Source organism: Cnephaeus nilssonii (genome assembly GCF_951640355.1).
Source record: "Cnephaeus nilssonii genome assembly, chromosome: 10".
Taxonomy (NCBI): Eukaryota; Metazoa; Chordata; class Mammalia; order Chiroptera; family Vespertilionidae; genus Cnephaeus; species Cnephaeus nilssonii.
Genome location: NC_137081.1, coordinates 42,117,987 through 42,144,769, shown reverse-complemented (window position 1 = coordinate 42,144,769; position 26,783 = coordinate 42,117,987). Strand labels below are relative to the sequence as shown.

General features: G+C 36.5%; 1 protein-coding gene across 1 annotated transcript in view; it reads left to right on the top strand.

Moving 5' to 3' along the window:
- The window catches only part of MTX2 (metaxin 2), a 62,003-nt gene extending 41,931 nt beyond the window's left edge, over nt 1-20,072 (top strand). Inside the window, exons 4-10 of the mRNA XM_079782673.1 lie at nt 270-342; nt 4,978-5,054; nt 6,471-6,563; nt 7,070-7,108; nt 7,499-7,624; nt 9,703-9,779; nt 19,617-20,072. Of these exons, the coding sequence (XP_079638799.1) occupies nt 270-342; nt 4,978-5,054; nt 6,471-6,563; nt 7,070-7,108; nt 7,499-7,624; nt 9,703-9,779; nt 19,617-19,800 (669 nt within the window). The 3' untranslated portion in view covers nt 19,801-20,072. The remainder of the gene's footprint in view (nt 1-269; nt 343-4,977; nt 5,055-6,470; nt 6,564-7,069; nt 7,109-7,498; nt 7,625-9,702; nt 9,780-19,616) is intronic.
- The last annotated feature ends 6,711 nt before the right edge of the window (nt 20,073-26,783 follow it).

Genomic DNA, 26,783 nt, shown 5'->3' with positions numbered 1-26,783 from the left:
ATACAGTAAAATAAATGTGGATAATTTACATTTCCTTTCTTAAATGTATAAATGTATAAATGCTTTAAACTTCATACACTCACTGGTGTCTACATCATACTGGGTTTTCAGTAGGGAAATATTTTATTTTTGTTTGGAATACAAATCTTTCACTTTCAATAGATATATTATATAAGTGATTACTTAAGTTTAGAAAAGAAGTTTTTAAAAAGTTGTGTTCAAATATGCATATACTTCCCTAGGCTTACTGTATTTCTCTTGATTTACAGGCCTTTTTGCAAATGTGTAATCTGCCTATCAAAGTAGTTTGTAGGGCAAATGCAGAATATATGTCTCCATCTGGTAAGTGTCTTCTTCTCTACTGTTATTATACATTGACAAACTTGGTGCTAGTCCAATTTGTACCTAGATTTTTTTAAATGCCTACATTTTTTGTTTACTCTTTGAAGAATTTCCCTATGGTTTTATAAAGTAAAATTGCAAACTTGACAATACTGTGGTGGGCCTGTCTATGCATTTCAGCTCTGTGGTCAGAAATATTTACTGGAAAGTTAAGGAATTGTTTTAAATAGTACATTTTAGGAAAATACAAAATCTTAGATTTTGCCAGTCTTTTTTACACAGGACTGTTTCCTCTTCACAAAACAAATTTTAATATTGATGGACCCATTTATTATCAAACAGACTTCTCTAAATTATATTGTCCCATTATAAATATGGAAGAAGAGAAATTGTAAAATAATTAAATTAACTTGTCATAGGTCTTAATGTCATCTCTGAATGCTTTTGGTTTTTAGTTCTTTTCGTTTTAACAAGTTTTAAGATACTTTCTATTAAGATTTTAGCCTTTCTGATATTTTTCATAATCAGTATTGCTTTTCTATGTGTCATGTATTAGTACAGTTTTAAATAAGGATGATTAGATATTTTTAATATAAAATACTAGAGGCCCGGTGTACGAAATTCATGCATGGGGGTGCGGGGAAGTCCCTCAGCCCGGCCTGCAACAATGCAAGCATTCCGCGCCCGGCCTGGCCAGAGGCCCTCCGCAGCCAGGTGTGGAACGCTTGCCTCGTCACTGGGGCGATGACGCAAACATTCCCCCCACCCCCCGCCCCAGGCGCTCTTCATGCCCACTGCCCAGAGGCCCTCCGAGGCCAGGGTGGACGAAGCAAACATTCCGCCAGGCCGCTCACGCTGCCTGCTCTTAGCAGCCACCCCCCAGGACCGGGGGACTCCAGCAGGGCTGAGAGGACTGGGCACCGCCATCTTGTGGCTATAGGTGCGGCCATCTTTGTGACTGAGTGATGGTCAATTTCCATATCCCCTCTTTATTAGGATAATGCCACAAAGCTGATAAATGTTAAATAGAATTGATATGGATTATTATAACTATGCTTTTGCTGGAGCAATAATAGCATAGATCATACTTTTATGAATAAATCTTGTTGAATATAACCAATGGGCATAAGTGTGTTACTTTTTTTTTTTTAGGGAAATATTTACCTGTCTTCATTGTAATGATTACTTGTGTTAAACATTTTTTTCCATCTTATGTTCTTAAGGGTAGTAATAATTGTCAAAACCTGTGAAGATGCTCTCTCCATACACACTGAAAATTCTAAAATTCTATATGAATACTCTATAGAGGGTGGGGCAAAAGTAGGTTTACAGATATTCATGTGGAAAATAATACAATAATAATAATACAAGAATAATTACAGCTTTTATGAGTGATTAAATTTTAGTACATTTTCAAAAGAAAATATAAGATATAAACTGTGTTTTGCGCCCTAGCTGGCTTGGTCAGTGGATAGAGCATCAGCCTGTGGACTGAAGGGTCCCAGGTTCTATTCCAGCCAAGGGCACATGCCTGGGTTGCGGGCTCAATCCCCAGTAGGGGGCATGCAAGAGGCAGCCGGTCAATGATTCTCTCTCATCATTGATGTTTCTCTCTCTCTCCTTCTCCCTTCCTCTCTGAAATCAGTAAAGAAATATATTTAAAAAACAAACAAACAAACAAACAAAAAACCTGTGTTTTGCACATTCACAACTCTAAACCTACTTTTGCCCCACCCTGTGTTTATAGGTTTATGAATATATATTTTAAAACATTTCCATGAAATAATTTCCAGACTTATAAACATAGACATATTTTATATTCTTGAAGGCCATTAACTGACTCATTTTTTGTTAATTATACACATAGGTTTTATAAACTTTACTGAATTCTGGATAAATGAATTATATTGGGTTCTATCTATCCTTTTCCTCTAGGTAGCCATACAAAGAGTGTATGCATACATATAAAATCGTTAGTAATCTAATACTGAACTTGATATCTTTGGCAAATAAAGAGAAGCCATACCTACCTGCTTCCTAAAATGACTATATTATATACTTAAGTATCACCTAGATAGATATCTACCTTATTTTTATAGACTATGAAAGACAAACAGATAAATATTGTAGAGACTACAATAATACATACATACAGATATACATTCATTCATAGGAGGGGGCTTTTATAGGTAGATGAAATGGCACTTTCTATTAAGATATTTACATTTTATCATGTCTCTAGTATTAGTCTTTTTCATCATGGGGTGATCAGGGGAATGTATTTCATTTTATTTACTTATTTAACATTGTGGAAGATTTTTTTAAATCCTCAGTCGAAGGTATGTTTTTCTTGATTTTAGAGAGAGGGGAAGGGAGAAAGAGAGAAACATCAATTGGTTGCCTTCTGACTAGGGATCGAACATGCAACCTAAGTATGTGCCCTGACCAGGAATGGAATCCACAACCTTTTGGTGTACAGAACTGTGCTCCAACCAACTGAGCCACCTGGCCAGGGATGTTGTGGAAGATTTTTAAAGCAGAGAGCATCATGGAATAGTCAGAAGAGCACTTGGCTAAGTGTTAGGAAATTTTGGTCTAATTCTTCTGTGACTTTGTCACATATTAACAGTTTCTTTGGGAAATTTGAGCTCTGGTGACCACATCTGTAATATGAGGTGGTTGGATATGATGACATCCAAGGTTTTTTCTTTTTCTAATTTCTCTAAATCTTCATACTTGCTTGGCAACGTCTCCTTGCTTTCTTAATAAATAAAAGTTCTAAAAATGATTATTCTGCCTAAAGTGAGTAAAAGTGCCTTTAATTTTCTTTTATAACCTTTGATTGGTACCAGACAATAACTGTCTCACTGTGCTTTTTGCCTTATAATAAGGATACAATAAAGATATAACATTGGCTTCACTTTAAGTGAAGCAAGTAACAAAAACCATTATTCACTTCTACTTTGTTGCATTACACACACACACACACACACACACACACACTAGAGGCCCGGTGCATGAAATTCGTGCATGGGGTGGGGGTCCCCTCAGCCCAGCCTGCACCCTCTCCAATCTGAGTTTGACTGCTTGTTCAGTCGTTTGGTCGTCCCGGCCTGGTCACCCCATGCAGCCTGCTGTTCAGTCGTTTGGTTGTCCCTCACTAACACCCCTGCTGGCCTTGTCGCCCCACGCAGCCTGCTGTTTGGTTGGCCATCTGGTTGTTTTGGTCATGACGGCCCCTGGCTTTTTATATATTAGGATATTTTTATATTTTGTGATATATAAGTATTTAATTTATTACCCCCACTGCTTCCCTTTTTCAGAATCTACAGTGCTCAAAATATTTTTAAGAAAAGAAATAAAATGAAATCTTTTTCTTCCAAGAACTCCAAACTGGTTATTGAAAAGGAGAAATACACTTTACTCTCAAAATGTTACACCCCAGAAATACCCTTCAGTCTAGGCATTCATTAATAAATAGTTTTCATTCTAAGATTATTTTATCTCAAAGGATCTGCACTAAAAAACAATATGCCCTAATGCTTACCCAAATAAGAAATATTTTCTTTATTGCAAGATTTATAAAACAGTAGAAGAAAAGAATGCGGAATTCAGTGTTTCTATGTTGGTAACATGAATATGTCTTCTAAATACATCTATTGAGTTGTGTTCCAAGAGGCCTGACTTTCCTTTGTAATGTTTTATCCTATGGATGCATATGAAGCTTTTGTTGGTGCTTTGCACCTCATCCATTACCCTCAGGCTAACTGAGCCAGAGAGGAGTGAATCTATTGAAAAGGACCATGAAGAAGCCTGCTGTTAATGTGAACTCTGTTTGAACTAGGCCTGACAGCAAGGTTTATTCTCTAGTTTGGGGGATAAACTTTATTGCTACTTGGAGATTATTTTGTTCTCATCATCTCTGATAATTTCATCAACTATTAGTGCTTATAGGAATGAAATAATTTTTTAACATGACATTTATTTACAAAAGCCAGTTTTTATAAGTATCCTACTTGTTCTTTTTTCCAATATATGTTAGAAACATACTTTGTATTATGATTCATAAACTAACATACTTTCAAGGATTGTTAATTCTCTTAATTTCTGATTCAAAGACATTTATTAATACACCATTATGTACTTAAAATATCAACCTTAATGAATATCAGACTTGAAAGTAGAAGACACAAAAGGAAGTCTTCTTAAGTGTATTTTTAAATATGGATTGAAGACAAGGCCCAGTTGAATTTCTCTGAAATCTATCAGTGGTCATGAACCAGTATCTGGGCTTGGTTCATGTAATTGAATAATTAACATTTACGACTATAGAGTGATTTGTTAGTGTTAGTGCTGAAAAGGGACTATTGTGATCTGTTATTATATATAAGTGAGAATTATGGAAATGAATAATTCAAATAGTTCTTTTGTTTTTTGTTTTAAAATTAGTAAATAACCAGTATTTAAAATTATAGAATTTAACATACACATTTAACTATAATTTCAAAAGTTATAGTTTTCTGGTATTCTGTATTAATAAAACATATCTCAGTTTTGTGTTAATTTCCTATGTTTATTAGCACAAACTTTAATATACTGACAGTGTTTTCACACTTTTTTTTTCCCCCTCAACAGGTAAAGTACCTTTTATTCATGTAGGAAATCAAGTAGTATCAGAACTTGGTCCAATAGTCCAATTCGTTAAAGCCAAGGTAATAAAAAAGATACCAAATACATTTGATTACAGCTACTCTTAAATAAGTCATTCATCATTTTTTAGCATGTTTTAACATTTACATGGATTTTAACCTAGTTTTAGAAAATGCCAGTATGAACTACTGGAGAAATATTTCTGAAGTACAAGTTTTTTAAATAATGAAAATCATTGGCAAAAGAGGTAATTTGACTTTTACAAAATGGTAGATAATTTTGTAACTTATGCTTATGAGAATTTTGGCCATGAATGAAAACTGTTAGGTTTTTAAAAAATGTCAAATTAATCTTTAAGAAGGGAGATATAGGATCTGTTTAGAAGTTGAATGTATTAATTTATCCATTTGAATTATTCAGTTTAGATTTCAATAGTTATTAAAGGACAGCCTCCATTAACATTTTGGGGAAACCCTTCCTGACTTTTTTCTTTGTATATATAGAAAAACATAGGTCATACTATTATTAGTTATTTTGCAACCTGTCTTTTAAAATCATCAGTATGCTTGGAAATTTTTCCATAGTAATGAATATATATATAAATTTACACATATGTGTGTGTGTATGTGTGTATATATATATATATATATATATGCACATACACACACACACATATATGTATGTGTATGTATATATATATATATAATATATATATATATATATATATGTATATATATATATATATATATAATATATATATATATATATATATATATATTACCCTTTTAAATTGTATGGTGTTTTATTATATGGATATATTATAATTTATTGTCTTTACTGATGGATACTTAAGTTGCAAGTTGCCAATTTTTTGCTATTATTGAGTGCTATGAGAAATATTCTTGTACATACACATTTGTTCACTTGTCAGATTATTTCCTTAGGATAAATTCCTAAGAGTAATATAGTGATGTTAGGGTATGCATATTTAAAATCTTAAAAACAGATTGCCAGATTGAACTAAAGGTTATATCATTTTATGCATTCACTCATTACTATAGTGTAGATTTTAAAAATTAGTATCTATTTCCCTATACTTTTATTTATCTTTGACCAATTTATAAGTAATACATGTCAATCTTTTGGCATTTATTTTATTATTAATAAGGTTAGTCTCTTAAAGTAACAAGGTTTACAGACCATTGTTGTTTTCTTCTTTTGTGAAATAGTTGATAATGTAATTTTATCCATTGAAAGAATCATTTTATAATGACAAATACGACTTATTAATATGTTGTAGCCATACAGTATAAAATAACGTTTTGATATAAAATAATTTTCTTTTTGGAAACATTTTGGAAATTAATCCATTGGACATTTGCAGTAAAAGGATTGATGTTATATTACTTGGTAGTACATAACTGAAAGTTTTTGTATATTTAATATGATGCTCTTAAATTTTTTTAAATTCCCTTTAGGGCCATTCTCTTAGTGATGGGTTGGATGAAGTCCAAAAAGCAGAAATGAAAGCCTACATGGAATTAGTCAACAATATGCTGTTGACTGCAGAGGTATAATAGAAAATAATAGGCCTTAAAAATAAGCTTTTTCTCTCATAAAAAATAATGTTTTCTTATGGGTTATTTAAAGTTATTGAGAAATAGTAAAATAGTCAAGCAATTCAAGGGCTAGGATGCTTACCCAAATTATTTGATCATTATCTTTGAAAAAATTGCCTGACATTTTTACTTCTGATTTTTCTGTTTGTAAAAAGGAGTGATTCTTGCTCACTTATCACTTTATTTGGCCTTGTTAAGTGTACTTAAATAATATCTGTAAAATAATGGTATTTGGAGATGTTACTATATGAATAAGAAATCTTTTTATTAAGTACCACCATTAAATTTAATAATTATATATAATTATTTTATATTTATATGGGAGATAAAAGCCCCTCATATATGTGACTTTTATAAAGTTGGCTTATAAAAAATTACTGTGGCAAGAAATAACTTTCTTTTTATCCATTTTCTCTTTGGTATTCTAAAGTTCTTGTGACTGTTTCTTTTGTTCCTAGTTGTATCTCCAGTGGTGTGATGAAGCTACAGTAGGGGAGGTGAGTGGTTCTGCAGCATTTATCTTAATTAAAATTTAATGAGAAAATACTTTTGTTCAGAATTGTAAGTCCCTGCTCATAAATGAAACATTGTGGTTTATACCATTAGTGATACAGTTTTTCACTTACTTTAATTTTGCTTGCACATACATTTTAGGGAAGCTATGTGTCATTGTTTGATATAACTGGTTGCGAAGTACATAAGTTTATATATTTTTAAAAGGAATGTTTTAAAATTTTAATTTTTTAGATTGCAAGCTCTGTATTTTTTTTTTTCAGATTGCTCTATTTGTGTTCTCTGACAGTCTATTTCCCTTAGAATTCTATTTGTGAAAAAGAGGCTTTGTTTTTAGGAAGACTCATGTTTTTAACAAAATCTTTTTGCTTTAGATCACACATGCTAGATATGGATCTCCTTACCCTTGGCCTCTGAATCGTATTTTGGCCTATCAGAAACAGTGGGAAGTCAAACGTAAGATGAAAGCTATTGGATGGGGTAAGAAGACTCTGGACCAGGTCAGTTCAGATTGAAGTTCACAAACCCTTAATGCATTTAAGATAAACCTTTCAAGTATTAAATTCATTTTTTTTGTATTGATAGTACTTAAAAAATCCCAACATAATAAAAAACTAACAAAACATTTGCTCTTATTTTCTTTGACGTGAAGTAATTTTATAAAAATCACATACTGATTGTAAAACAAACTATATAATACAGAAAAGTTAATAAAAAGGAAATAAAAATGGCCTGAAATACCACCTAGAAATAGCCACTGTTAACTATTTGGAGAACATTATTCTAGATATCTCTTAATAACATTTTCCTTAAATGGGATCATATTATACCTGCCCACTCTATAACCTGATGTTTTTCCCATTTAACAATATATTGTGGGCATCTTTTATGCCAATAAATATTGATCTACAGTAACAGGGCTTAAAAAACACCCCGTTAAATACAGTGCTTAATATATGTTTTTTAAGATTTTGGTCTTAAATATACTGAGTAGCAAGATTAAGAAATATAAATCTTATCAAGGTCATGAGTTTAAATATCATTAGACTAATTAATGTCTCTTATTTATTTATTTTTTTAAACATCTTTTAAATTTTATTTTTTGTATTGATTTCAGAGAGGAAGAGAGAGATAGAAACATCAGTGATAAGCGGGAATCATTGATTGGCTGCCTCCTGCACGTTGGACCGAGCCCGCAACCCAGGCATGTGCCCTTGACTGGAATCAAACCTGGAACCTTTGGGTCCGCAGGCTGACACTCTATCCACTGAGCCAAACCAGCTAGGGCTGACGCCTCTTTTATAAGGCTACCCCTAGTCCTAGCCAGACAACTCACTTATGTGTGCTATTGGCCGTAAGGGACCTTGGGTAAATTAATAGGGATGGAGTAAATAAAATCCATCTCCACTAGTGAAAAAACAATTGAAATGCTTTTGCTCATGGTAGGTCAGCAGTGTCATTTTTATGAAGCAGGTTTTTTAATATTTGTAAAATCATTGGATTCAGCAAAAACAGTTTTTGTAGGGAGTACTAGTAGAGTTTTAAGGTAAAAACTTTCTTGATAGTAATCCTTATAAGTAACTTAATTGTACTTGCATTTAAAGGAAATTAGCTCTCAAATTTTCTTTATATATCTTCTATAGGAAATATTATTTACATTTTATATGTGACCTATTGGCAAATTTAAATATACTAGTATTATAAAAGACTAGGGGCCCGGTGCACGAAATTCGTGCACTGGGTAGGGGTCCCTCAGCCCAGCCTTCCTCCTCTCACATACTGGGAGCCCTCAGGGGATGTCCTACTGATGGCTTAGGCCCGCTCCCCGTTGGGAGCGGACCTAAGCCGCAGTCTGGCCTCCCTTTGCGGGAGGCAACCGGGCTGATCAGGGGAAGGCACCAGCCCCATCACCCCGCTGCTGCAGCCACTGCCAGTCACCGCAGTCGCCAAGGTATTTTCATCAACACGAACTCCAGTCCCTTCACCATGAAAAAATGACAACTTTCTTTAAGCATTTTCAAGATGTATCTTTCATAGGATATGACATTTCTTTCTTTATTTTCCTTTTTATCCTCACCTGAAGACATGTTTCCATTGATTTTATCCCCTTCCATTGATTTTAACCCCAACCCCAGGCTTTAGGCTTGGGAAGGGGTCCCCCCCCCCCGCCCCCTACCGCACCTCCGATCACAGGCTTGGCCCCTTCCCAAGCCTAAAGCCTCCGCCCCAGGCTTTAGGCTTGGGAAGGGGACTCCCCTGCCCCTCTGATTGCAGGCTCGGCCCCTTCCCAAGCCTAAAGCTTCCGCCCAATGGCTGGCTGGGAGTGACCTGGGTTCCAAGGAGGTTCCCGGGACCCAGGTATGTATGCAAATTAACCGCCATCTTTGTTGGGTTATTTGCATACTCACTCTGATTGGCTGTGGGCATAGTGGAGATATGGTCAATTTACATGTTTCTCTATTATTAGGTAAGATTACCTAAATTTATATTTTTGTTATAAACTGTAATATAGTTTTAGGTACATTTTATTGTTTTGCTAATTAAAATATTTTTCTTTGGGGTCTGTTGCCTATATTAGGTCTTGGAAGATGTCGACCAGTGCTGTCAAGCCCTTTCTCAAAGACTGGGAACACAACCATATTTCTTCAATAAGCAGTAAGAAATTTTATTTTTTTTAAGTTAGTTTCTTTTCTATATTGTTAGGTTACAAACTTATTTTATCATGGAGGAGTTGTTTTATCAAGAAATATTTGTGAAAAAATTTAGTTGTATTTAAATTTATTTTTGCTTTTATTAAACATTTACTTAGCACTTCATAGGTGTCAGGCATAGTGTTAAGCTCTGGAAGACTGAGAATTTCTCTAAAGGGCAAATATGTAAACCAGTTATTAGTATATGATATTATAGAGGTTCTACTAAAGGACGTTCAAGGTGCTGTGTATGGAAATAGGACTTTTTTTAAAAAAAATCCTCACCTAAGGTTATATTTTTATTGATTTTAGAGAAAGGAAGGAGGAGAAAGAGAGAAACATTAATGTGAGAGAGAAACATCCATTAGTTGTCTCCCATACCCGCCCCAATCAGGGATTAAACCCAAAATCTAGGTATGTACCTTGACTTGGAATTGAACCAGCAACCTTTTTGGTGTATGGGACAATGCTTCAATCAACTGAACCACCTGGCCAGGGCGAAATATGACATCTTAATTAAAAGAATTCTAAGCTTGCAAAGTACTATTAACATATGAAGTGCAACCACACTTGTCTATGTAGGGTGATGCCCTAAGACTAGAAAAGTGAATAAAAGCTAAGCAATAAAAAATACTGTTGGGGGTGGACAAGCACGATTATTAACTTAATAGAGGCCCGGTGCATGAAATTTGTGCACGCGGGGGGGGGGGGGGGGGCGGGTGTCCCTCAGCCCAGCCTGCACCCTCTCCAATCTGGGACCCCTCAAGGGATGTCCAACTGCCCGTTTAGGCCCGATCCTGGGCCTAAACGAGCAGTCGAACATCCCTCTCACAATCCAGGACTGCTGGCTCCCAACTGCTCGCCTGCCTGCCTTCCTGATTGCCCCTCACCGCTTCTGCCTGCCAGCCTGATCATCCCCAAACCACTCCCCTGCCAGCCTGATTGATGTCTGACTGCTCCCCTGCCAGCCTGTTTGCCCCCAACTTCCCTCCTTTGCTGGCCTGGACACCCCTAACTGCCCTCCCCTTCAGGCTTGATCTCCCCCAACTGCCCTTCCTTGCAGGCCTGGTCCCTCCCAACTGCCCTCCCCTGCTGGCCATCTTGTGGTGGCCATCTTGTGTCCACATGGGGGCAGGATCTTTGACCACAGGGGGGCAGCCATCTTGTGTGTTGGAGTGATGGTCATGCATATTACTCTTTTATTAGATAGGATAGAGGCCTGGTGCACGGATGGGGGCCAGCTGGTTTGCCCTGAAGGGTGTCCCGGATCAGGGTGGGGGTTCCCTTGACGAGTAGGGTGGCCTGGGCGAGGGGCCTGTGGCGGTTTGCAGGCAGGCCACGCCTTCCAGCAACCCAAGTGAGGCCCTGGTATCTGGGATTTATTTATCTTCTACAATTGAAACTTTGTAGCCTCGAGCGGAGCCAAGCCTTCTGCTTGCTCCGTGGCAGCAGCCATTTCTGTTGGAATTTATTTATCTTCTACTAGAAGCCCGGTGCACGAAATTCGTGCACGGCGGGGGGTTGTCCCTCAGCCCAGCCTGTACCCTCTCCAATCTGGGACTCCTGGAGGGATGTCCAACTGCCCGTTTAGGCCCGATCCCGTTCGACTGCCCGTTTAGGCCCGATCCCAACAGGATCGGGCCTAAACGGTCAGTCGGACATCCCTCTCACAATCCAGGACTGCTGGCTCCCAACTGCTTGCCAGCCTGCCTTCCTGATTGCGCCTAACCGCTTCTGCCTGCCAGCCTGATCACCTCCTAACCACTCCGCTGCCAGCCTGGTTGATGCTTAACTGCTCCCCTGCCAGCCTGTTTGCCCCCAGCTTCTCTCCTCTGCTGGCCTGGTCACCCCTAACTGCCCTCCCCTGCAGGGTTGATCACCTCCAACTGCCCTCCCTTGCAGGCCGGGTGCCTCCTAACTGCCCTCTCCTGCTGGCCATCTTGTGTCCACATGAGGGCAGGATCTTTTACCACATGGGGGCAGCTATATTGTGTGTTGCAGTGATGATCAATCTGCATAGTACTCCTTTATTAGATAGGATAGAGGCCTGGTGCACGGGTGGGGGCCAGCTGGTTTGCCCTGAAGGGTGTCCCGGATCAGAGTGGGGTTCCCTTGGGGCATGGGGCGGCCTGAGCGAGGGGCCTGTGGTGATTTGCAGGCCGGCCACGCCCCCTGGCAACCTAAGCGGAGGCCCTGGTATCTGGGATTTATTTTCCTTCTACAATTGAAACTTTGTAGCCTGGAGCAGAGCCAAGCCTGCTGTTCCCTCCGGGGCTGCAGCCATCTCTGTGGCAGTTAATTCACCTTCTACAGTTGAAACTTTGTTGCCTTAAGTGGGTGGGCCCGGCCAGGGTGTGCTTTAAAGCTTTGCCGCCGGCAACCCTGGCCTGCTCTCTCAAGCTCCATTCTGCCGCCATTTGTTTCAATTTGTTTACCTTCTATAACTGAAACTTTGTAGCTTGAGTGGAGGCTTAGGCCTGCAACGGCTATGGAAAGCTTGGCTTGCTCTGTTACCTAGGAAACCTTGCTCTCTGTGGCTGTAGCCATCTTGGATTGGGGTTAATTTGCATACTCGCCCTGATTGGCTGGTGAGCGTGGCTTGGCTGGTGGGCGTGGCTTATGTAGCAGAGTGATGGTTAATTTGCATATTACCATTTTATTAGAGAGGATAATTGAAACTCAGGCCAGGGCTGCAGAAGCTTGGCTTTCTTCATCACCGGGGGCAACCCTAGCCTCCTGCTCTCTCCAGCTCCGTGGCTGCCGCCATTTCTGTTGGGATTTATGTATCTTCTGTAATTGAAACTTTGTAGCCTTAAGCGGAGGCCTGGGCCGGCTAGGGTGTGCGGAAAGCTTGGCTTCCTCCATCGCCAGGGAAACCCAAGCCTCCCTCCTGCTCTCTGTGGCCGCAGCCATCTTGGTTGGCTTAATTTGCATACTCGCTCCTGATTGGCTGGTGGGCGTGGCTGGTGGGCATGATTTGTGGGTGTAGCGGAGTGATGGTTAATTTGCATATTACTCTTTTATTAGGTAGGATCTTTTAAAGTAGTGAAAATATTTGTAAAGTATAGGAGAGAATAAGAAGGATATAGATTAAATATTTATTATATAGGTTAATTCATGTTTCATTAATACAGGTGTTTTTTTTTTTGTAATTTGGAGAAGAATATCTAATGTAGGCAAAGAATGGATTTTCCTTTTCTTTTTTTTAAAGTTATACTTTTAGTGTACCACATCAGCTGTCCTGTGATCCAGTTTAAGATGGAACTAAATTAGCAGTTTAATCTCAATGGTTAGCTTAGAAATTCTAACCTTTTCTTGGCTTTTTAATAAAATTTTCTTGCTTTTTAGATTGATGATTTTTTTTTTAATCCTCACCTGAGGATATTTTTTTCATTGATTTTTAGAAAGAATGGAAGGAGGTTGGTGGGGAGAGAGAGAAACATTGATGCAAGAGAGACACATTGATTGGTTGCCTTCTGCACGTTCCCTGATGGGCCAGGGATCAAACCCGAGACTTTTGGTGCTCATGCCAGCGCTCTAACCACTGAGAAACACCAGCCAGGGCTAGATTGATAATTTTTTATAAACCTTTATTTGCTATTATTTATTATGTTTTATAGGCACTCATTTTCTATAGCCATATCAAACATCTTTTGGTTAGAGATATTAATATTTGTAACAAAAATGACTTGATAGGTTGGAAATATTTAATATTAATGTGTACTATATGTAACTGATATTAAAATAAATTGGAGCCTGTTGATCTCCGAAGAAAGGTCGTAAGAGTTCAAAAGCTCTAGGACTTGTAAAGCTCGGAAGGGGTGCGTTTTACTGTTTGAAGTGCATCTTGTGTGTTAGGAGTTAGTTTTGTTATACATGTTGTCTTCTTGGGAGGATAGATCTAACTTACATGCTGTCTTCTTGGGAGGATAGATCTAACTTATTTTTCTTTTCATTTAAACTCGGTGTCAAAGATTTAGTAACCAGGTAACATTTGGCATGTGGCTTAGTGAAGATATTAAAACTTTCTTTTCTGCCCTGGCCAGTGTGGGATTCGGTCCCTGGTCAATGTGGGATTTGGTCCTGGGTCATGGTCTATACGGGAGGCAACTGATTGATGTTTCTCTCACACATTGATGTTTCTCTTTTTCACTCTCCCTCTCCCTTCCTCTTTTTCTAAAATCAATAAAACATATTTAAAAAAATATATATTTTTTCTTCATAAGGGTACAATTATAATTAAACTTGTAATGAAAAATAAAAAAATCTAGAACAGTTGCAAAACCAAAGAGGTTTCCTATCAAGGAACAGTTAACTGATATTAAGATATAGGTGTTTGAAATAATTTTACCTAGATAAACATTTTTCCTTAACAGTTATGATTAAAGAATAGGTTTAGTTTTTAATTTTAATTTCACCCAACTGTTTAATTAATATTAACATGCAAGAAAATTACATTTAGGAAAAGGTAACTTGTATTTGCACTTTGTTGTGGCAAAACTTTTCTCATTCCTTTATCTATCGCAGGCATATTTACTTTATAAGAGTAGTGAAAAGAGCGCTGGCTTAAGTCAAGATATATAGTACTGGATTCCAAGTTAGAGGCCCTGAATTCTATTCTTGACTCTCCTATGTGTCCTCTCCTTACCCTCTTAAATTAGAATAAAACTTTCTCCTTGCTTCTTACCTACTGGGGTTGTTGAGAGAGCTCATGAAAGAAGCCCAATAGTTTTACTTGATGAGAGAAAGGGAAAAAGGGTAGTTGAGGGAGATCTTGCAGCAAGAATAGTAATTGGGAAAAGAAGACAAAGAAGCTTAAATGGTGGAAAGGCAGAAGAAAATGAATTTGAAAAATATTATGAATATACAAGGTAGATAGTAAAACATGTGGCTTTTTATTCCTTCAACTATATAGTGTTGGTAGCTTTTAAGTATCTTGAGTCATATTTCTGAAATGCAACAAAAACAAAATTGGTACTACACTATCTTGCTGATGTGTGATCTGTTAAGATACCTAAGCAAAGACTACTTAGTGATTAGTTCCCTTCAAGTGTAGACTTGGAATGAAAAAAGAATACTTTTCTTAAAGTGATATTTATATGTGACCTTTTTAATAAAGGAGAAGAAATAGTAGAAATATATATATATATATTTTAATTAAAGAAATATTTTAATCAAGAAAGAGTTATAGTATTCCAGAGTATTTATGACCTCCTTGCAGGTCTGTGTTTTTCAAACAAAGTCTGTTAGCTAGAAGCAGCTCAATAAATGTTGGTTAAAACTAGGTTAAGTTGAATGAGGAATTGGAAAAGGAGTTAGATTTTAAGAAGAAGGAAATATTGCTAGTAACCATTAAGTAAATGGTAAAATTTGAAACTATACCTTCATATACAGATGGGGAAGTATATTGAAACAATGGTGCAAGAATTATACTTGGGAATCTTAAGATGAAAAGTTTCCAGAAGGAATAGGATTTTATTGAGGTTTGTTCAATTAAGAAATCATCAGTTAAGAAAATGAAGGGAAAATAGTTCAAAAATATCCAAATGCAAAATATAGAAAAGGTTAATGGCAAGGGGCTTGATTTACAAACTTGAATGACTGTCCTAAAGAATAGTGGCCAGTATTTAAAGAAAGGATATGTAGATTATTTCTAGTGGTCTGAAGACATGACAAGTTAGTGGTGTAATTGGAAAGAAAGATTAAGGAACACTCAAACAAAATTCATCTTTTTGAAACTAGACTGACTGCAACAGAAAGAAAAGTATGGAATCATAAGAAGTAAAGCAAAAAAGATGAGTGCAAACAATTTAAATGAGGAAGGTTAGGAAAATATTTACATTTACAGTGCTGTTTTTATTTTAATATTCACATGAACGAATAGTAGCTAACCATCAGAAATGTGGAAAGAATAATAAGAAGGCAACAAATTACTTAGGACTTTAAATATTTGTCACACTGGGATATTTTTCTAATAAAAAGTCTATAAAGATAAATGCAGTAATATATATGAAAGATATTAAAAGTCTTAGTAGGAGAATTGCTATCTATATCCAAGTTACAATTCACCAACTACTTAGTAAACAGAAGGGTGCAAATGTTATGTTTCCTGTCCATATGATATAGGAAAGGTAATTAAAATGGGAAGTACTTAAGGATCTTGGCTTAATTAAATAATTCAGTAGAAATATTGGGTAAAATGTATTTTTTGTGCTTGTCTTGCATATGAGTTGCAAACATTTTTCTGAGTTTGTTGCTTTTTAAAGTTAAGTTTATTGTTATATAATTTACATATAGTAAAATTGACACTTTTATGTGCATAGTTCTGTGAGTTTTAGTAATAGTATACAGTTATGTTAATCACTACTATAAGCGTACTTTTTAAGAAGAATTGAGAAAATTGGTAATTTATATATGTCAGAGTCAATAAATATCAGTAATTGCTGAAATTTGTAAGGATGGCAACAGATATGCATTAAAGTTTGTGTGTGTGTGTGTTTTGTTTGACTTGGTATATTGTATTCTACGTCCTGTTAGATGTTCTAGAGCAGTGGTCGGCAAACTCATTAGTCAACAGAGCCAAATATCAACAGTACAACGATTGAAATTTCTTTTGAGAGCCAAATTTTTTAAACTTAAACTTCTTCTAACGCCACTTCTTCAAAATAGACTTGCCCAGGCCGTGGTATTTTGTGGAAGAGCCACACTCGAGGGGCCAAAGAGCTGCATTTGGCTCGTGAGCTGCAGTTTGCCGACCACGGTTCTAGAGCAAGCATGTCAAACTCATGGCCCATGGGCCGCATGCAACCCACAACGAATATTTTTGCGGCCCAGCTAATATAACAGTGTGAGCAGTTATTTACAATTATGAAAGGAAATAACTCTCCTGTCAGATCCAGAATTACTGACATTCACCTTGGGTCAGTTTTGAAAGTAATCACTGCGAACAAGATTTCCCCCGAAGTAGGAAAGATAGTAGCAGAGAAGAGATGCCAAGTGTCAGGAAGAAAACATTAATTTTATCATTGCTCTTGTTCTTTTTTTTTTATACTATACTTTTTGAAATAAACCTGTTTCTATGAAAATTGAAGCTTTTGTTTTTTTGCGGCCTACATAAACTTAAACCTTGTTTATTTGGCCCATGTTAGCCTTTGTGTTTGATATGCTTGTTCTAGAGTAACTGGCCACAAAACAGCTATTTTTATGTAACTTCAGATCAGTTTTTGTATGCTTGTTATCCATATGCAATTCAGCACCTTTTGAGTTATGTGAACGTATATTTGGAGCTAAGAACATTTTGAACACTTCAGAGGCATTTCTAGACCACACTAGGTTAAACATACATTTATACTTCCAACTCATTCAGAGCATTTATTGATAAGGATGCTATCTACACTACTGGGAGTTGCATCAGGGAATATATTCACCTTTTTAAAGCTCTAGTATAAGAAGCAAAGGGTAGTTCACCATAAAAAAGGATTAGAAAAATAAATTCTGCATTGGTAAGATAAGATATATCTTTTGAGAAATGTGTTTAGGCATATGGAAGTGTTGATATTTATATTACTTCTCACAAAGTGCCAAGGCTCTACATTTATCCACCTTCTACAGTTTATTTAAATGAGGCTTGCGGCCTGTTGGCTGCAAGTTTGACATGCTTGTTCTACATCCTTGGTTCTTTCCAGGGATCTATTTTTTATTTGTTCTTTTTTTGGGGGTATGTATTTTTAAAATTTATCTTTATTGTTGAAAGTATTACAGCTGTCCCCTTTATTCCACCCATTGACCACCCCCTTCCCCCACCCCAAGGCCTTCTGTACTATTGTCTGTGTCCATGGGTTATCTATATATATAAAAGCGTAAGCGACCGGCCGACCAGCTGGTAGCTATGATGCACACTGACTACCAGGGGGTAGACGCTCAATGCAGGAGCGGAAACTACAGGCATGGAAACATGGATCAGACTGATGAATCTCAGAGGGAAGGGAGGGAGTGGGAAGAGATTAACCAAAGATCTTATATTCATACTAGAGGCCCGGTGCACAGATTCATGCACAGGTGGGGTCCCTCAGCCTGGCCTGCGGGGATCAGGCCAAAACTGGCTCTCCGACATCCCCTGAGGGGTTCCGGATTGCCAGAGGGCACAGGCCAGGCCAAGGGTCCCCACCGGTACATGAATCCGTGTACCAGGCCTCTAGTGCTTATATAAGTTCTTTGGTTAATCTCTTCCTGCCCTCACCCCCTTGATAGTCCATTTATAGTGATAGAATTATGTTTCTATTAAGTCCAAGGACACTTGTGATTTTTTTTTGAAACCATCCTATTGTCTTCCCTCTTAAACATGGCCATCAACTATGTATCTGACTTTTATGAAAACTTCATGAATGTGTCGAAAGAGAGAAAGAGACTTTGAAAAATGAAGTATTTTACACACCTTAGGCAAGATGCTTTCTTTTTGTTTCATTCAGCAAATACAGATTCAGTTCCTTAGATATTTTACTAAGAACTGGGGATATCAAGATATGTGCAGTGTTACCTTTAAATAACTTGAAGTATAATGGGGGGAGGGTTAGTTACAGTTTTAGTGTGGTATCACTTTTTTATTGATTCATTGAATATATGATTCTGGAGTTTAGGGAAAAGATTAGGACTGGAGATAAATATCTGGGAATTAGTGGCATAAAGAGGCATTTAAAGCCATGGAACTGCATGAGCTCATTCATCAATAGTGATTAAGGCCACATAGCTAGTAAGTAAGTAGCAGCTTTAGGATTCAAATTTAGATTTGATAGGACCCCACCCCCCAAATCTATTCTGCCAAACCAGATTACTGTAATATTTTTTCATATTTAGGTGGACTAACACATGTTTTCTCAAAAACTTGTATGACTATAGGACTAATAGCAGTAATCTATAATAATAGAAGCATAATATGCTAATTAGACTGGACATCCTTCCGGATGTCCTTCCAGACAACCTTCCGGATGAAGCCAGGGCTGCGAGGGAAGCCTGGGTCCCGGGTGCCAGAAGGAAGCCGGTGCCGGCAGCTGGGGGGAGGGAAGGCCTACTCTTGGATGAATTTCGTGCATCGAGCCTCTAGTTAGTTCATAATATCATGGTTATCTTAATATAATGTAGATTGGTGATGCCCCATTTATAGACCATTAGTCGTGAGGTAGATAAATTTCATTTTTTATAGGGAAACCCCCCTGGAAAAATTTTTGTTGAAGCCATCTTCATTTTTAAAGTTAAGTCACTTAAAAAATGGTCAAATTAAAATGATATATTGTTAGTATATGATTGGGTACTTAGGTATCATTTTGTTGTCCCGGCACCACAGTGAAATCCTCTGTGCTTTGTCAACATTTTGTCTATGCATCTATTAACAAATTTACTAAATTCTGTTGTGGTAATTTGTGTCCATGTCTTAGAATATCTGTCTTGTTTTTATCTCTCTAGCATCAGGGAAGGTTCTGGCACATCGGTGACATGCTATATTTATCTAGTGAACAAATTAATGAATAAAATGAATATGATCAATCATACCAATATAATTTTAACACATTAAAATAATACTACTACTTCAAAAAGCAAGGCACACACTAGCAAATCATAGTTTAAAATTATTTTTTCATATCTTATAACAAACTCTAAGTTAAAACAATAAATTCTATCAAGTTGGGTAGAATTTCTTTCTGTGAGTTTTTCTTTTAAATAGATGAATAATATGTTTTTAAAAATAGTATATACCCTACCAAACAAGTTAAACACTATGTTACTCTCATTTCTACTTTTGTTTTAGGCCTACTGAACTAGATGCACTGGTATTTGGCCATCTGTACACCATTCTTACCACACAATTGACCAATGATGAACTTTCTGAGAAGGTGAAAAACTATAGCAACCTTCTTGCTTTTTGTAGAAGAATTGAACAGCACTATTTTGAAGATCGTGCTAAAGGCAGCTCATCTCTTAGATTGTCTTAGAGTTATGTGTTAATTTAGTTGTTAAAAAATTTAACTTTTGAAATATGTTACTTGAATGATATGTGAATGGTATCAAAATTTTAAAACCAAAACACTGTTTTTGAAACCTCAAAAAAATTATATAATGTATCTTGTACATGTACTTTATACTGTTGTTTCTGTACAAATTGAAATAATTCTGAATGAATCCATTTGATATGTTATACTCTATATCTTGAAAGTTTTGTTTTCTTGAAACTTGTATGCACATAAAAATAAACTTTAAGCAACTATATGGCTGCTATATTTACTTGATCTTTCTGAGAGCCACTTTCTGAGCTTTATACATGGAGTAAACAATGTCTTTTCTCAGGCAAATAATTTGTGTTCCTACGCCCAAGATTAGTTTGCTAGCTACATGGTAAACCTGGTAATAGGAAAAATGTTCCTAATAAGTATACTCTTGGAAAATGTGAATGATTACAAGGTGATTAAAGCCTTGAGCAGATTACCATTTAAGAACATTCTTCATGTCTAAGCTTAATTGATTTGGGGTGGTGAATACACAATACAGTGTACAGATGATGTGTTGTAGAATTGTGCACCTGAAACCTGTATAAGTTTGTTAACCAGTGTCACCCCTATAAATTCAATAAAAAGGAATAAAAAACTCAATTAAAATTAAAAACATTTAATCAGAGCAGCTATAATTTATATTGATAAAGGGATAGTTTCAAGGACCTTATTTTTTTGAAACTTTGAGGTAATATTTTAATAATGCTTTTTTATTCCTTTTGTAGGGAAGAGAGGATAGTTTTCACAGAAGTATCAATAAGAGTTTATATATAAGAATTAAGGATTATATGTTGGTATCCTTTTCAAATTTTCTAATATTTTACATAAAACCAGGGATGCTATGAAGAGTCAGATGTAAAAATAATTTCTATAATAATATTACTTTTGTATTTTTAGGTACCATGAATTTTTAACTCTTTTAATCCTTACAAAAACACTGCAAAGGTTATTATCCCCAAATCAAAAAAGAGGAAATGGAGACAGAAAGGGTAATACCTTGCCCAAGGTCATAGAGTTATAAGTGGTAGAGTTGGGATTCAAACGCAGGCAGTCTGGCATCTGTTTGGCCTTTAAGGAACACTATACCTATTTTTGTTGAAGATTATAAATATATACCATATAAGGCGCACATTATAGTCTCCTTAGTCTAAATCCCCCATAAACTTTGGGCTCTCTCTTTGGACTACAGTGCTATTTATTATAGCTTCCATGAACTAATTTTGTAATGTGTATTATTATTAAAATAAAAAAATCCCAAGTTACCTGGTTTTGCACAATTTTTATGACAGGCTTATGTATATATACTTAATCTTCGCACAATTTTTATAATAGGTTTATATATATGTATACTTAATCCTCACTTTTTATTGGTTTTTTAGAGAGAGAGGAAGGGAGAGACAGAGAAACATCCATTCGTTGCCTCCCATATGCAACCCAACACGGACTGAACTGGCAACGTAGGTATGTGCCCTGACTGGGAATCAGACCTGCAACCTGCAATCCATACATTAAAATTAATTCAATATGGACTATACACTTAAATGATGTAAGAGCTAAAACAATAACACTTCTAAAAAAATAGGAGAAAATCTTTAGAACTTTGGATTAGGCAAAAAGATTTTTTAGTCATCAAGTAAATGTAATTAAACCACCAAGAGGTAAAATATTTTTTAACTGAAGAAATTGATGTTTAGATAATTTGTGATTCTTGAAAAATCTCTGGATATACAGGGTGGGACAAAAGGAGGTTTACAACATCAACAACTGTAAACCTATTTTTGACCCACCTTGTATCAAAAAGCCACATATCTCAATCCAAGCTAATTTTTCGTCTCCCCGGGCCCCCCACCTTGGTTGTCATTATTTAACACCACCCCATTTAGTCAGGGATCACAAACTTACTTGAGAAGCCAGGCATATGGTGATTAGAGGGAGACAGACTGGATATTAAGACAATAGGCATAGTGGGGGCTGTGCCAAACTGGAGAATGCATCTCTCCACCTAAAGCATTAGCATAACGTAAAAAATTAAAACAACTTGTCTGCCAAACAAACATGCCTGCAAGCCATATTTCACTGGTTGACCACCATTCATTGACTTAAAATATGTTGTACCATTTAAAGAAGTTTCTCAGGAGGCAAGGAATATCCAGAGAAGCTCTTCAAACAATACATATTCCCTTTACCATCTGCCTAATTGACTACTCATATACTACCTTGATATCTATTGCTAAGCGATAATAATTAAGATGATGGCCTTAGTTACTGGCCATAACTAACAGTTTTCTTTTTGCCAGCAGAGAATGTTAATATTGCTATGGGCTATAGCAAAACTACATTTTTGTGCACAATTGCGTTATTAGAGAAATAACCATATGTAGCTCTCAAATGACCCATATTAACAATGACAAGTACTTAGGCAAGAATTCTATTTTCTCATTTATTATTCATTCATCCATTCATTTATCCATTCAATAAATATTTAAATGTATGCAAAAATGAGTTAGTGGTTTCTTTTCTCAGAAGATACTTAAAATTTAGTGTTGGGAGGGAGACAAATCTAACACTGGTATTCAAATGGCGAATGTGGCTGAGATGGGTTTAATGAAGCCTCCTAGGATCAGCTGGACTGCTAGCAAACGCTCCATTTCCTGTGGATTTATTCCTCACAAGCTGAGCAGAGCTTCAACAGTTCTCACAACAATTATCACCCACTTGTTCTGTAGGTCTCAAGTTTTTTTTTGCATTAGTCAGGTTGAAGGATTCATGGTATTAATCACGACTGAAGTTGTTATTTATCACCTGCTGGGTGAGAAATAATAATTTTGGCACTAGTGGGGCAGCAGGCCAGAGGTACCAAATTAAGTAAAACATCTAAACACTAGCAAGGATCATTTCTCTGATTAATGAATTGTTACAAAGAAAAAGTGCTACTCATTATCTGGTCTTACCAATACAAAGTGGAGCATGTAGGGAAAAAAAAGTACTAGCTTGCTCAGATCAATTTTTCTTCTCTCTCTCTCTCTCTCTCTCTCTCTCTCTCTCTCTCTCTCTCTGTGACTACAAACATATTTGTGTTGCCAATCCTACTTTTTTTTTTTTTTTGAGACTAAACACAAATGGAGAAACGCCTTATATTTTAATAGTATATCAGAAAATATTTCTGGCTACTGAAACAGTGTTTTTTGTGACCTTTAAAAAATTAAAATGAGTTTGAAAGAGGTTAGGTAAATTACCTCTAAAATATTGAATTACCTCCTTATATGTGTATAAATTAAAGATTTCACTCTAATGAGTTGATACATTTTGCTTTTTCTACTTTGAATTAAATACCATTGCAGAAGGGCTTATTTTTGGAAAGGGTAAATTTTCATTTTTGTTGTTTTTTTTGTTTAGTGTTTTTCTTTTTTTAACACTTCCAAATAAGAAAGGTTTATTTTTACTCTGACTTCTAGAGCAATCTTTACATTTCAGAATGCTATCTAAGAATGTCCACCTCCTGTCATGATGAGAGTAACAGGGACTGGATTTATTCTGCTTTAAACAACTAAAGCAACCAGACAAAATATAGGAAACAGTGGTTCAGACGGAAACAATAGTTCAGAATAGTGATCCTTGCATGAAGAGAAACAAGGTGAGTCCTTCATTATCCCAGCTGCTGCTGAGTGAGCATGTCCAGGCTGTAGCACAGGAATGGGGGACCAAACAGCCCAGGAGGTTCCCTGAGTTGAGAAGACAAGGGTTCAGAGTTTGAGAAGACTAAGGTGGCTGGAATTCACAAAGCAGAACACTGGAGATGAGATAACTGCATAGAGAGAGAACTCGAGAGAGCTGTAGAGGGTTCTGCTACTAGACTTCAACTGAGTGTTGATTATCACATGGATATGAAGACACTACCAAGACTCAGGAAAGAACTAGTGGTGTAGTTGTTCTCATTCCAGAAGAGAAGAAAGAATGACTTTTAAATACAAAAAGAACTATTGGAAAAGAACAAGCAAAACGATCTTTAGAGCTCACAAAGGGCTGGGAATCATTCATGTTCCCACCAGGGAGCGGAAAGATCACCTGATACACATGGTCATCAAATGGAGTCCCCAGAAGGGTATTGCCTCAGAAGGGGAGGGCCAAATTAGTATTTAAAAAAAATTACATTGAGTTTAAACCTGTGAAAAAAATATTGACATTTAATGGAATGGTTTTGGAAAGCTTCATGGTGAAGGTAAACTGAATTGCATTTTAAAAGGTAGGTAGGTAGACTTTGAATAGGGGATGACTTTTATTAGAAGCTCACAGTAGGAATAAAGAGTGCCCTGCACATTTTTAGACAGTAGGTAAATTAATGCAGTTGGATCAGAAGATTTCTGTAGGGTAGCCATGAAACATAATCTTATAAATGTAAATTGGGATTTGATTACAATAGGCCTTGAGTGTACTTAAGCGATTTCTACATTTAGGCAACATGCAGTTACCCTAGACAGAATAGTGTAATGGAAATTGCTCTGGGATTGGACTTCTGCTCCAATTGGTAGCTATGCACAGCCTCAGGCAAGTGCCTCTCCAAGTTTTAGCTTCCTCAGCTACAAGACAGAAATGTCCATACCTGTTCAGCCCACCTCACAGGCTTGGTGTGAAGATCAAACAGATTTATGAATGTGAAAGCGCTTTGTGGATTTTTAAGTATTCCACAAATCCCAAATATTATTCTTATTGAAGAGAAGAATAAGATACGATTAAATTGGCCATTGAGAAGGATTGATCAGGAAGTGATGTGTCATCTGCCTCCTGGAGGTAGGAAGCAAACATGAAAGGCCTTTTCATTAATTTGAATTGAGGTAATGAGAACTTGGATCAGAAACATTGCCAAGGAAAAGGAAATAAAGGGGCAGGTCTGATCAAAACTGGAAAGAAAAAGTTTACAGGGCTGATAGCTAATCAGATGTGGTGAAGGAGAAAGTAGCATTAAAGATTTTGAGCCTCAATGGAAGAAAAGGTATACGGTAATTGATAAAAAAGCAATTCATGAGACCTTGACAATTTGGAGGCCAGTTTCAGATCTGCTGTGTTGGACATCCAAATGGAAAGGTCCAGTAGGCACTTTTATTATTTATTTATTTATTTATTTATTTATTTATTTATTTATTTATTTATTTATTTATTTTTCTGTATATGACATCTCTCTTTTTTAAAAAATTCTTTATTGTTGAAAGTATTACATATGTCTCCTTTTCCCCCCATTGACAGTTTTAAAAGACATTAGCCCCACAGTGGTTGAGCATCAACCTATGAATCAGGCAGTCATAGGTTCGATTCCCCATCAGGGTACATGCCTGGGTTGTGGGCTCAATCCCTAGAAGGGAGCATGTAGGAGGCAGCCAATCAATGATTCTCTCCCATCATTGATGTTTCTATCTCTCCCGCTCCTTTCCTCTCTGAAGTAAATAAAAATATATTAAAAAATAAATAAAAGACTAAATTTTCACAATTTTAATTTAATGAATCTCTCAAAAAATCTTCTGTACATAAAAGAGACCTTAAATAACCGTATTGTTGATATTGTTAAGGTGTAGGAGAACAAAAAGCCTGGAGGAGGGGGAAACTGGACGTTATTTAGCTCTGCCAACCTTGACAATGCTCATTTAAAAACATGGAAATTAAACTTGTCAAGATAAGTTCCTAAGGGGCTGCTGGCCACATTTTACAAACTCCCCAAGTGTAAATCCACAAAATCCATCATGCTTGTTTTTCTATAATTTTATTATTAACATATGTATGTTCCATTTTCATCCCTCTTGTCATTAATTGAAAGAACTGCAGCTAATCAGAAGTGGCAAATATTGATGGAGACAATGTTAACTGCCTGTTATTTTCAATTGAGAGAATTCAATTTCTGGAAATCATATCACAGTGAGTCACTACTGAGATGGTCTTGATGGCTTATATTTCACTCACTCCCATAAGCATAACCGCTCCTAGGTGGGATACATTTTCAATTTGGCAAGTACAGAGACTTTTTTCTTAACAAATTTATTTTGAGCAATTATTTCTTTTAATTAAAATTATGTATTTTGGCCCTGAATGGTGTTTCTCAGTGGTTAGAGAGTCAGCCCACAAACCAAAGGGTCTCAGGTTCGATTCCCGGTCAGGGATGCGTAGCTGGGTTGCAGGTTCAATCCAGGCTGGTCAGACTCATGCAGGAGGCAACCAATCAATGTGTCTCTCTCACATCTCTCCCTCCCTTCCATTCTCTCTAAAAATCCATGGGGGAAAAAATAAAATTAGGTATTTGGTTGAATTTTCAAAGTCCATGTTTGAAAAGTGTTTTGTTTATGACGAGAACTAAGTGTCACATGTCTTCTTTTAGTCCCTCGACCACCCGTCACTGAATAAAGGAGCTTGGGGAGATATTTTATGTCCATGTGAATTTTATAGGAAACTAAGTCCATATGTTTCTAATGAATTTACACGTAACTCATCAAAATGTGTGGTTTTGTAAAAGCTATTTGATGTCTAAACAGATCCCGTTGGGACCATTTTAAACTCAGTTCTCCTCTATTGCTTCTCCTCCCTCCCCAATAAAAACAGAGGCTCACAGGAAGAGAAAAATAATGTATTCTGCCTTGGATCACATGCCTGGATTCTGGAGAGCTCTTAAAAAGAAAAGATCTTCATCGTTTTGAAATTATATTTTAGGGTCTCACATCCTCTGTGTGTGTACACACACACACAAATACATGAAAGAAAATCCTGTTGAAGTGTCCCTAAACCTTGCGACAGGTCTGTAGGAGAGCTGCCTGGTCATGTCATTTTGCAGGGATGACAATTCCCTCTCCTCTCGTCTATAGGAATGGCAAATGCCCCAAACTAATGACCCCTTCTAGTTGCAGGTGTAACCTTTCCTATTGACAACCCGTGCCAACCAGTATGCCTTC